At 42.6% G+C, this 13,337-nt stretch overlaps 1 protein-coding gene across 1 annotated transcript; it reads left to right on the top strand.

Annotated features, from left to right (window-relative positions):
* The first annotated feature begins 5,684 nt into the window (after positions 1-5,684).
* On the top strand, positions 5,685-10,279 carry LOC148025955 (pentatricopeptide repeat-containing protein At2g03380, mitochondrial-like). Its single transcript, XM_087693201.1, has 2 exons — positions 5,685-9,605; positions 9,816-10,279. Exon 1 carries the CDS (start codon positions 5,826-5,828, stop codon positions 8,631-8,633), a length of 2,808 nt encoding a protein of 935 aa, XP_087549327.1. The 5' UTR covers positions 5,685-5,825; the 3' UTR covers positions 8,634-9,605; positions 9,816-10,279.
* Positions 10,280-13,337: the final 3,058 nt, after the last annotated feature.

Raw genomic sequence — 13,337 nt, 5'->3', positions numbered from 1 at the left:
CCCTTTGGACATCAATACATGATCCCATGTACGTTGCCCTGACCTCATTAAGAGTGTTGGTAATGGTCCATGAGGTCTAGCTTTCTGCCACTGTCCAAAATCATCCCTTATATGATAAACTACTTCTAGAAGAAGATCTACACGTGGCTAGCAAGCTAGGAGTAGGGAGCATGGTACTTGATGTTAGTGCATATGTCCTTTGCCTCACTCAAGACCTTGCCCATCAATACAACCCTGAATTCTTCAGCTAGTTCCGTCCAAGTCTACATGATGGCAAGAACCCTAAACCGTCTCTTGGTTCTACACTAGAGTCACCCAAACCTCCAGGGCAAGAGAAAAAAAGCTCTAAACACAACACCCGCTTTTATAAGAAACCATGGATGCATGTTCCAATGGATAAGGACAAGAGTCTAAAGCAAATGCCTAACCAAGAGCAACTGCTAATGCAATCAGATGAGGAGCTAAATGAAAGGGAATTAGCTAAAGAGCTAGACTCTCCACAAAGAGAGGCAGTTGTACCCTCACAACCTAGCGAGGCTACCTAGTGAGGCAGTTCAGAAGGCCGCAGCTACATCCCATGAGGACACATTCGAGGAAGAGAAGGTTGAGGCGGCCCAACCAAGCACATCAATGGCTGACTTAGTTTAGGGTCCATAATCTTTAAAGGATACACCTCAATTGCCCAAGAAAAAGAGGAGAAAATAACAAAAACAACGACAGTTGCAAGTGGTGGTAGACGCCAAGAAGATCAAGACTAAGAGCACTAAAGAGCCGAGGAATAAAATATCAAGCCCATCCACCAATGAACCCATTGCCATCTCTCCTAATAGTGGTGAAACCTCAGACACATCCATGTGTTTTGATAAGTCAAAGCAACCATTTCCATCAACGATTTCTTGCAACACTTAATCCACCGACAATGGAACTTGCATTAACCAATCAAGAGTGGATACAACACTGTCACAACAGGGTGACAAATCTATACCAGTCACATTCGAGGAGAACCATGATGCAAGAGTAGCAAAGCCTTAGGAGAAACATGAAAACCTTGAGGACAAAAGCAATCCTAGCATTGACCAATCTTGCTCATCTAAGCCTGAGCCCCCAGCTATGCTAAAGCCTAGGAAAACTCCTAGAACCTTGCATGAGATAGCAACCGAGCAAGCCTTCATAGAACATAGAAGTGTCACAGAGTGCTTGACTGAGTTGGGAGGCTAAACTCAAATTATTCGCACGTGTCTATATCCTTGTAGACATGGGCACATTCCCTAGGGAGCAGCTTGAGGAATACTTGCCATATCCGCTATCCTAGGAAGAGCAAGAATATCTTAATGAGAACTATGACAAGCTCCTACATGAACGCAAGCAACTCATCTCTAACGAGGAGGCCGACAAACTACGCTCACTGTGTGTACACGTGTGTGTGTGTGTGTCCCTCCTCCTCTCTCTTCGTTTATTTCACACACACAACACACACACACACACACACACTCTCTCTCTCTCTCTCTCTCTCTCTCTCTCTCTCTCTCTCTTTCTCTCCCCTTTTATTTCATTCTCTCTCTATTTCTCTCTTTGCTCTTCTTTATTTCATTCCCTCTTTTCTCTTCCTCATTTCATTTCTCTTCTCTGTGTGTGTGTGTGTGCGCGCGCGCGCGTGCCTTTCACATGAGACCAACTTTGGATTTAACCGGTGTAGTTTGAGTGTTTGTACTCAGCTCTATGACCAAATCTCCACCATTTTCATAATAAAGCTTATGATTTCAAACTTCATCAATTTTGACAAAGTTTGCCCAACCGTGTCACCTATCAACTTCCTATAAGTGGTTCCTCATCTTGAAAACCTCATTGCAATTTCCTCAACCTGCTATAGTCAGCCTCCTAATTTTAAAAAGTTTTTTTGGCTAAAAAGTGACTGATTGAGTTAGTCTTGTGCAGACGTGCAGGTAGAGTTTGGCAGTATAAAATTCTCAAATGACATGGTGCGTGCATGAGAGGCCTCTTATTTCAATCTCTCTTTTGTCTTCATTATTTCATTCTCTCTCTCTCTCTCTCTCTCTCTCTCTCTCTCTCTCTCTCTCTCTCTCTATGCTAGACAGAGACCCATGAGAGATATCCTGAGATGAGAGTACTTCTTGAGCAATTCCACTTTTTATCTGGCCTAGACATCATTTTGTACTCATCAACTATGTATTGATCATTGTTTATTTTCCATTTAGATAGTCATAGCATTAAATGTCAACTATTTTCAGACATGGGGAATTTCTCTAAGTTTTCAGATGTAACATTTTGGTCTCATAGGCTGATTTGGCCTTTTATAGACATTAATATAACTTTCTTTCTTTCTTTCTTTCTCTCTCTCTACCTCCATCCGGTTCCCTACTCATTATCTAACTATGATTGCCTTGTCAACGCCCTCTCTAACGACAGCTGCTTTGCCCACCTATTGGAGGCCAGTTGCCCTATCAACACCCTCTCAAGCCATTGCTACCTTGCCCATTGGTGGCCTATTGGCATTCCTATTGCCCATTGTGATGCATCCTGCCACCATTACACTTTGCTACCACACACACACACACACACGCACACGCACGCATGCATGCACATGCTATTAATGAAAATGTAGACATTAAAAATGCAAGATTTGCATGCATGCACACACGTGCACATGTGCACACACACACACACACACACACACACACACACACACACACACACACACACACACACACACACACACACATGCACGCACACATGCACATGTTGTTAATGAAAATGTAGACATTAAAAAATGCAGCATTTGCATGCATGCGCACACGTGCACGCACGTGCGCACACGTTTGGGCGTGCACACACACACACACACACACACACACACACACACACACACACACACACACACACACACACACACACACACACACACACACACACACACACACACACACACACACACACACACACACACACACACACACACACACACACACACACACACACACACACACACACACACACACATCTCCAGTTGATTGGCTACCTACTTGCTACCACTTGTTGCTACTCCCCCATTCCTCCATGGGTTTGCTTGCCTACACAGTTGATGTGCTTGCCCTCCATGCATGCTCACCTAGTTGCCTACTTGGCTACCCTGCAGTCACCCATGCCCACTAGTTTCATGGGCTCTTATTTGCCCAGTGGCTCCATGCCTCTCTCTCTCTCTCTCTCTCTCTCTCTCTCTCTCTCTCTCTCTCTCTCTTCCCCCCTTCCCCCTGTGTGCTTGCCCACTTGCAAAACTATAATGTCTTCAAACTTGGCACTTGGCTCCTCTTGCTAGCCTCTGCCCTTGCTCAGTGCAACCCATGCCATCATGCTCTCCTCGCATTTACTCACTGCCTGTGCCAACTTCTCGCTATCACATACTTTCATTTCGTGCTAGTTTTGATCACTACTACTTGCTTGCTTAGCGAGCGAGAGAGAGAGAGAGAGAGAGAGAGAGAGAGAGAGAGAGAGAGAGAGAGAGAGAGAGAGAGAGAGAGAGAGAGAGAGAGAGAGAGAGAGAGAGAGAGAGAGAGGGAGGGAGGGAGGGAGGGAGGGAGGGAGGGAGGGAGGGAGGGAGGGAGGGAGGGAGGACAGACAATTGGCATAATAGCTGAGAGGGAAATTTCAAATTTGGCTTGGGGACCCTTTATAGATTCGGAATCACTCTAAGGGTTCAATGATCATCGAACTTACAACTAAGATAATATAGTATAGATAGACAACTTCTCGCTATTGCTTACTGACTCGTCTTGCTAGTTCTGATCTCTACTACTTGCTTGAGAGAGAGAGAGAGAGAGAGAGAGAGAGAGAGAGAGAGAGAGAGAGAGAGAGAGAGAGAGAGAGAGAGAGAGAGAGAGAGAGAGAGAGAGAGAGAGAGAGAGAGAGAGAGAGAGAGAGAGGGGGGGGGGGGGGGAATGATTGCCATAATAGTTAAGAGGGAAAATTCAAAATTGGCTTGGGGACCCTTTATAGGTTTAGAATCACTCTAGAGGTTCAAGTTGAACCTACAAAGTAAAATAATATAATATGGACAATTGTTTGATGTTGTTGATTATTGTAATGTGTATATAAGGTGGGATACTTCTCCATAATGCATCGATAATGAAAATTGATCATTGTACATCATTCATATACAAAGTACATACAATGCCTTTTAAATGAATATCACAATCACTTGATGTTATTGATATATTAATTCATGTGAATTGATGCATTTTAACTTCAAATGAATAGCTCAATTACTTGATATTATTGCTATATCAATTCATGTCAATTTATTCCTTTTAACTTGAAACAAACATCACAATTACTTGTAGATGTTATTAATATATCAATTCATGTCACTACAACTTCAAATGACATCATGCTTGGGATGCTTAAAAGGAGGTCATTGCTAGATAACCTACCACTAATAGGGGCCAATGATTCAACAAAGGACTAGCTCGTAAGTAGTACCAATGTAGATGTGTTGGCTTACAACTTCTAGTTGTAATGTGATATGAGGCAATGATGGAAAGGCTGTACAACTAGTTAAAAGCATTTGTGTTATTTTCAAGGAGGCATTCATGGAAATGTTTTGATATCATAATGAGGTACAACCTCTTGAGCTCATGAATGAACCGAAAGCACAAAACAAACTTTTTGTACTACACAACATGGTGAGCTATCAAGACAACATGCCTTCACCACAATGAACACCCATAAGTTTTGCTTAGTGTAACTACAAGTGTCCAACATGCTCAAAGTACAATGACCTACCTAACAACATTTAAAAAATCAACAATATTAATATTGAGATTCCTAAAGCTAATCATTGAAGTCTTGTTTATTGACTGCATCAAACTTTGAAGTTTGTAGCTCACTTGAAAAACTACTATCACCAAACTAGATACACCAATATAAGCCGAAGTATGGTATTATATGTGAGACAATTCAAAAAAATTCAAGCGTAACTCTCCAAAATTAACACTTTGCATGCCATGCATGTCTTTTCTTCTATGAATTTGTTTAACATGATGCCATTTTAGCAAGTTTTCAGATCTCTCACAATGCCCATATGGGTAGAGCTTCTCATGCAACCCCACACAGATGTCTTAAGAGAGCTGCTCTAAACATTGTTGGGTATGTGTTTTTGTCTATTATTAGAGCACAACCACACCACAAGTCAATTGGATTTGCATGGGACACTAGCCAAAACAAAGTGCAACAACTGCACAAGCAAAAGAATGGTGGATCATCACATGGCAGGCCATCAAAGATAAGCAAATCCATTAATGGAGGAGAGAGCATAGCCTAGCCCAACCAACCAACGTAGTTAGGTCATCAAAGGTAAGCAAATCCATTAATAGAGAAGAGAGCATAGCCTAGCCCGACCAACGTAGTCAGGTCATCAAAGGTAAGCAAACCCATTAATGGAGAAGAGAGGATAGCCTAGCCCGACCAACCAACGTAGTTAGGTCATCAAAGGTAAGCAAATCCATTAATGGAGAAGAGAGCATAGCCTAGCCCCCGACCAACACAGTCATGCCATATAAGCAAGTAAAGATAGTGCTCTTTTGACTTTCAGAAGTTCCTCTGTGGATGGCGACCTGTGCAAATTAAATAAACCTGCGCGTGTCCTGGGCCTTCACGTATTATGAAATTTACCCAGTTGTATGAGCTTTTTGGCTTTTCCAAAATGCTGATGAGAATGCAGGAGCAGAACTGCTTCTCCAACTGTTTTCGCTTGATTTTAGCTGGGTAAATTTTGCTGATGCGGGCGATAAAACGATCTCCTTCATCATCCCATGAGAAGAGGCGGGGCTCTGAAGCAGCCCATCCCTCCTTACGATCATCATCATCAGGCACCGCAGATCTTCGGATACGGCGCGCTCGGGGAACCGTTGGATGATTTGCAGCTCACTATCCAGAAGCCCAAACAAGAGGATCCTGCAAAAAAAGCAAAGCTCTGCATCTGCCCCTCCATCACACACACAGGGGGAGTTGGCTTTGACGAACTTCTTGTAGACAAACCAGACTTGGGCTACTGGTCTTCCCTCCTGAAACGCTACGGTAAAGCCAGATCATTTTGGGACATCAGAAGAGTGCATGCTCATATTGCCAAGCAGGGATATGACCTCAACACCTTCCTGGGCAATTGCCTTGTTGAAAGTTACAGTAGCTGTGGCACCATCGCTGCCGCACTCGCTTCCTTTGATGCCATTTCCGAGCCCAACCTGTACTCATGGAACATACTTATCAAGGCTTACACCGACAATGGTTTCCTTGACAAAGCTTGGATGGTATTTAACAACATGCCATGTCGGGATATCATCTCTTGGAATTCCATGATTGCAGTCTTTGCCAAGCATGGGCAAGGGAAAAAGGCATTTGATCTTTTCCACAGGTTACAATGTGAAAGTGATGATATTTCACCAGATACAGTCACTGTTTTGTGTGTTCTTGATGTCTGTGCTGATGTATTGGCACTTGAAGAGGGGTATGATTTGCACTACATGATTGTTAGCAATGAATGCGAACATGATATTATCATAGGAACTGCACTGATTTCTATGTATAGTAAGTGTGGTTGTTTGCAGAGCTCAGTTAGTGTGTTTGAGAACATACCTGATCGGGATGCGGTTGCATGGAATGCAATGATTGCAGGCCTTGCTCAGAGTGGACAAGGCTCAAAGGCTTTGGAGTTGTTTCATCAAATGCAGCTCGAAGGAATCATGCCAAGCAAGGCAACATTTGTTGCTGCTGCCTCTGCTTGTGCCAATCTGAATTCATTAGTAGTGGGACAATATATTTGTGATGGTATCTTTGGCTTTGGTTATGATAAGGATGTTGCTGTAAGAACTGCCCTGATTGCTATGTTTGGCAGGTGTGGGTGTCTTCATGATGCAAGGAGCTTGTTCAACAAACTGGGACAACAATGTATCACTCTTTGGAATGCCATGATTGGTATACTCACTGAGTATGAGAAATACACAGAGGCTCTGGATCTCTTTTGTAAAATGCATGTTGAAAGCATTGAACCAACCAAAATCTCATTCATGCCTGCTCTTAAGGCTTGCGCCAACCTCACAGCTTTACAACAGGGGCAATGGGTTCATTCTGCCATTATTGATAATGGCTGTGAGAAAGATACTGCTGTGGGTAGCACCCTTATTCACATGTACGGCAGGTGTGGTAGTATTAGCGATGCAAAGAGAGTGTTTCAATGGATTTCCAAGCATGATGTTGCAACATGGAATGCAATGATGTCAGTATTAGCTCAAAATAGGCTCAACAAAGAAGTTTTAAGCCTTTATTTTCAGATGGGATTAGAATGTGTTAGACCAGATGCTATATCTATTGCCTGTGTGATTCAGTCATGTGCTAGCCTCCTAGCTCTCAAAGAGGGGCATCTCATTCACACCTTCATTGTCCAGAGCGGTTTTGATGGCAATGTTGTTGTTGGAACTTCACTTATTGACCTTTACAGTAATTGTGAGCGGACTTGTGACAGTTGTGCTGTTTTCAACAAATTGCCGCACAAAAATGCTGCCGCATGGAACGTTATTATTCGAGCATATGCTCAAAATGGGCATGCTAGGAAGGCATTGGACTTTTTCTGTCAGATGCAGGCCCAGGATATTAGGCCCAATGCAATTACCTTCCTTGCTGCTCTTGATGCATGTGCTGGGCTTGCAGCTGTTGATGAGGGGCATAAGATCTTTGCTGCTGTTGTAAAGCTTGGATACGAGCAAGATATTGCAATAAGAACTGCCATAATTAACATGTATGGAAAATGTACCGAAATGCTTAGTGCAATTCATGTGTTTAACCAAATGTTGTACCAGAATGTTGTCATTTGGAACACAATGATTACTGGTTTTATTCAAAATGGTATGAGCAGTTATGCATTGAAGTTGTTTCATAAGATGCACCGTGTTCAAATTACACCAGACAAGATCTCGTATGCATGTGCACTTGATGCATGTGCTAGCTTAACTACCCTTAAAAAGGGGCAGAAGATTCATGTGGCAGCCAGTAAAGTTGGCTTTGAGCAAGATTTGGTGGTTGGGACTGCTCTTTTGACTTTTTATAATAAGTGCGGGTGTTTACACGAGTCAAAATTTCTTTTTGACAAATTAAGTACTCCAAATATTGTCACTTGCAATGCCATGATGGCAGGATTTGTGCAGCATGGGCATGCTCAGGAGGCTTTGGACCTCTTTTCTCAAATGGAAAGTAAAAATATTCAGCCTGATGAAATCACATTCCTTTGTGCTCTTACAGCATGCAGACATTCGGGGTGGCTTGACGAGGCTTGGAAATTGTTTGTTTTAATGTACAAGCATTATGGTATCATGCAGATGCCTGATCACTTTGTCTGCATGATTGATCTTCTTGGACTGGCAGGGCACTTGAATGAAGCAGAGCTCTTAGTTAAGCACATGCCATATGAACAAACTACTGTGCCATGGTTAACTTTGCTTGCTTCTTGCAGGCTTCATGGAGACATAGAGCGTGGCTTGCAATCTGCATATGAATATCTCAAGCTGAACCCAAAAATTCATGCTTCACAGCTGCGACTCTCCGCACTAAATTTGGCAATTGCCACTTGACCTAATGTTTTCCCAGGACAATCAACAAACTTTATGACATTTTGAAATGGAAACAGACTATCCAAAATGGGAATGAACGAATTCAATGTGTGGAAATTGTTTAGAAAGGATGCATGGACATGACACTCCTGTTGTCAGCCAGGTAAAATCTCCAAATTCGCAATACATAATACTCTACAGGAGTATGCAATATGGGATGTCCAAACGAACAAGCTAATTGGGGGTACGAGTCCATTTCCACATGCCATTTTTTAAAACAAGCAGTTGCACATTGCTTGACATGGTTTGACATGGTTTGGTTGTTCCAAGGCCTGGTGATCTGTTCCTATGGAACCAGTGGCAGTCCACATAGAGGCACTTTTAACTCTAGATGCAGTCTTTACTTGAGCACAAGTAGCAGCCAAGTGCAAGCAGGCTGGGATCCCAAAAACAAGGAAAATCAATGTCTAAGCACCACAAGGGTAAAGCTAATGTATGGATGAAATAACTTACTGAAATCTGAAAATTAACATCCAAGCAGAGCCTTGGGAACCTTTGAGCACTGCTTGGCAGTCCAAGAGAAGAGGAGGAATTTCACACAAAATTTAATGGGCTTGTAAAGGAGACGTGGAAAGGAATAGCTTGAATCTGAAGGGCAGGGGCTAAAAGGGGAATACGTGCTGGAGCACGCACAAAGCACCTGTGCAGACATTGTTTGAGCTATGTGTGGCAATTGGCTTTTGAAGATTGCCATGCTTATTTCAACAAAGAAGATGGCAATCCTTAAGGTGCTGTGACATTTTCTTTAAAGTGAGGCAGGTGATACATTTGAAATTGTGAGTCAGGTGAAGAGACTTTTAGCAGGCCCTTTGGAAACTCCCAAATGTGAAGGTGAAGCTGACTTTGTAACGTGTACATGGTCAGCAGTACAAGCCACAGTTAGAGAGTACTCTGAAACCACTGTGTTTTATAGGAATGTCATACACTACACAGGTATGACTTATCCTATTAAGTGCTGATTTTTTCTAGATGTTTAAGATGTCTCTTTCTGTGCATAGACAATGAATACTCTTTATTTCTACGAGTGTATAATTAATTGAAGCAGCTACTGCTGCAGGATGAAAAGTGTTAGTCGTTCATAATCTCTATCTTAGCATCAGTACCTATTTTGGGTCAGATTTTGAAATGGGTTTATTTGCTCAGGTTCATAATCTGGGTGAAGTGGCAAATGGGGCTGTGTGTCTTTATATCTGCTGAGGTTGAAGGCGGACAAGTAGCAAAGGCCTTTTGTCAAAATCTGGAAAGGAATAGATGGACTGGCAGCTGTCTGATTCATTTGATGATATTGGGGGCAGTTAACTGGCAAAGGCTGGAGCGGCGAGTGGTGCAAGAGGCAGATTCACAGTTTTCTGTCTTTATTTGAAGGGGGTTGAAGTGGTCCTAAGGCCTTGTCAATATGAAGCAGGTATCAACAAAGAGCTGATCAGAAATCCACCACAAGAACTGTGGCAACAACCAAAAATAAAGACCTATCTAGGGTAAGTAGAGTAAGATGCACTCAGTTTAATTTCATTCAAACACCATTCACTGTTATGTCTAACAACATTTCAGAGGTGGGCTGCTTTTGCATGCCTACTACCCACTTTTACATGAGCAACATTTCCAAAGTTTCTGGCTTATTTTACAAATACCTAATAATGGGTGTATTGGCAGTGTCGTCTTCTTAGACAAAGGATTCACGGTCATTTTCTTATGCATGCTACCTTACATTGACTTGCATTCCAGGATGACCTGAACAGTCAAGAGGACAAAGAGGAGTAGATTTCAGCTTTCTGAACTGTTCTGTAGTAAGTAGCAGTATAGTATGTTTAAAATTTTAAGTGCTTCCAAATAAATGCACTTGGGGAAATTTCTAGCTAAGCTCGGAATCTTTTTCATGCCTTGGGAGAGGTTCTTTGTGTTAGCAGGATTGTCAGCTCATTTCTGAATCTATGCGTGCCTGATGGGCTAGGCACACTTGTCATTATTTTAGGCATTTTATTGTGGTTATTTGTGGCATTTATGGCATTTTTGTGCCAGTCAGCCAGCACTGCTGTATATGGCATATTTTATGTTTATTTATTGGGCTCCTCCTCCTCCTCCTTAGACACATATAATCATCATCGTTCTTTAGGTGGACTTCCATTGTAGAGAGGAGCCGATGCGAGTGCCCAGCAGCCAGTGACTCACTGTTGTACGCAACTGTCTCATGTTCGGTATATGGATTCCATTTCCTGAGCACACCTCTAAGTTCTCTTCTCTGCAGTGTTCTTTTGTTTTCTTTCTCTTTTGTCTTGTGTTCAGCAGTTTATTTCAGCACTTATCTATGCTTCCATTGCTGCACCACTTCTAACATGGTATTAGATTGCAGGATCTAGGCTCCTGCTGCATGTTACTCTGCTAATTATAGGCCATCTACACCCTTGCTGCCCTGGCAACTGCTGGCTGCTGCCATCACCTTGTCTGCCCCCCTTTGGAGGCTGCGTTTTTGCACCAGCTGCCTGCGTTTACCTATTTACTGCATGTAATGCAGGTTGCCAGCAGGTTGCCTGCATTTACTGCTGTTTACACTCTGTGTTTTCATTAGCAACTGCTGTGTTTTCTGCATATCTTGCTCTTGGAGGCCGGGCGATGGCAACTGCTCTTTACTGACAGTGTTTGTTGGCTGTTTTCAATTTTCTGTAGTTGTCTTTGTAGTTAGCTTGTAAATGTTGTGATTGTAACTCTCTTTTTGTGTAGTCTGGGCTGTTTGGTTGGCTGTCTTCTCTCTCTTTCTACCTTCTATTCTCTATCTTCTCTTCTCCTTTCTAGATGGCTCCTCTGTGCACTTCTACAGATGATAAGCTACATGGACCTGACAATCTTACATGGAGTGCTGTGATGAAAGCTTGGTTTGTGCAGAAGTGGATTTGGTACATTGTTAGTGGAGCTATTCTTCGGCTTCAGTGTCCTTTTCCTCTTCTCGACAATTTTAGTGAGGACAACCATGAGGAACCTATGCTTACATGGGATTTGGACAATGCATGTGCTTATTTTGCTATTCTTCAATGCATTTTTAAAGTCTTACCAGCAATCACCTCCTGTAGGACATCTCTAGAAGTATGGTCGAAGCTTCAGATGTACGAGACACTTTCCACCATATGTGCAGTGATCCTTTATGGACAGCTTTAGTAGGTGAATTTTGAGCTCAAGGACACCATTCAGTTATTTTTGCTTCGTGTTACACAAGTACAGGACCAACTTTGACACAGTCTGCCCTTCTAGAGGCACATCTAGTGGAAAGGGTACTCTATAAGCTCCCGTCGGAGTTTGGAGTGGCCAATGCTTTGCAGGCAGAGACATCTACACTTGTGGGCTCTACACATATGTCCTTGCTGCCGCTTGAGCACGAGGCATCTTTGCGCCTACAAGGGAGGCTTTCATCTCATTAGTAAGGAGGTTCTAGTGAATCCTTTCTAGCTTTAGAGAGGGGTGATAGGAAGAAGTTGAAGGCCTAGTGTTATCATTGTGGTAAGAAGGGCCATTTGTGGGAAGGACTACAAGGAGTTAGTAGCCTCACGGAAGAAAACGAAGAAGAAGAAGCGGGTTTGTAGACTCCTTTGATGCATCATCCTCTTCTTCAATTTTCAACTTCGATCCTATGACCAAGAAGTCCCAAGCGCAGTGAGATGGGTCTAGGATTCTTGTCTCGTGGTTCGATTGCTGGAAAGTGCCGAACCTCTATTTACTCGAGATCACAAGCACGAAAGAAAGCAAACATTCAAAGAATTAAAAACAATTTGATTCACAAAAGTTATTTACCCAAATTTGAATTCCTCCGGCTACTCAATGCTTGGAACAAATTCTAAACACAATTCAGAGTTGTGTTCACACTCCATGATGCTCGCTCCAACTCTTTGACATCAGTGCACATATCATAGTAGTCCACTGCCGTCATACGATTATAGTGCTTCAGCTTGAAGCCTTCTTGATTGCAACAACTCTTGAAGCATTCAAATCTGTTTTATTCCCCATAAGCGCCATGACAATGTTTGGACTTCCCTGTTTCTGAAATTCCTTGTCCCAAAGGTTGCAAAAAAAAAACTACTGGCTAGTTGATACTTCCTTTCTATGACCTGGAGCCTTGAATGTTGCACAAATCTCCATAGTGTGTACATCAAACAATTATGTAGGTTATCCCTGCCACTCGTCAAGACTGTTTGACCAGTATGTGTCAGTGAAACAGAAGTTACTCCTTGTGCATGTGCTGCAATTTCATTGGCTAGCTTTCCTGTCCGTGTGTCCCACAAAAGCAAGTTGCTGTCCATGTGGCCAAAGCATATCAAAGATGCATTAGAGGTCAAGATTGCATTGCAATTACTGTTACGAACTATAGTATTAATACCATAGCCTTTTGTGAAGATCCCAAAGTTTTATGGTTCTGTCATGAGCTGCACTGACAGCTCTTTTACTTGAAATTTTGCTGATGTTCACTGCATAAACTATCTCAATGTGTCCAGTTAGTAAATATCGGAGTCTTCCAGAAAGGATGTTCCATAAATAAGGCTTGTGATCACTGCTAGCTCCACGGACAAACTTGTTGTCAATAGGAAAAGCAATATCAAGCACAACACCTAAACAGCCAAGATATCACTGTTATGTTCAAAAAGCTCCACACCACATTCCCCTTCATGGCCTTGTAAAGTG

This window comes from Lygodium microphyllum, chromosome 14 (genome assembly GCF_053477565.2).
Source record: "Lygodium microphyllum isolate KBCC chromosome 14, Lygodium_microphyllum_v1.1.10, whole genome shotgun sequence".
Taxonomy (NCBI): domain Eukaryota; kingdom Viridiplantae; phylum Streptophyta; class Polypodiopsida; order Schizaeales; family Lygodiaceae; genus Lygodium; species Lygodium microphyllum.
This window is presented reverse-complemented; position numbering and strand designations above follow the sequence as displayed.

Bases quoted from the DNA above. Each gene is read 5' to 3' on its own strand.
- LOC148025955 (XM_087693201.1), top strand. From the start codon at position 5,826: ATGAGAAGAGGCGGGGCTCTGAAGCAGCCCATCCCTCCTTACGATCAT.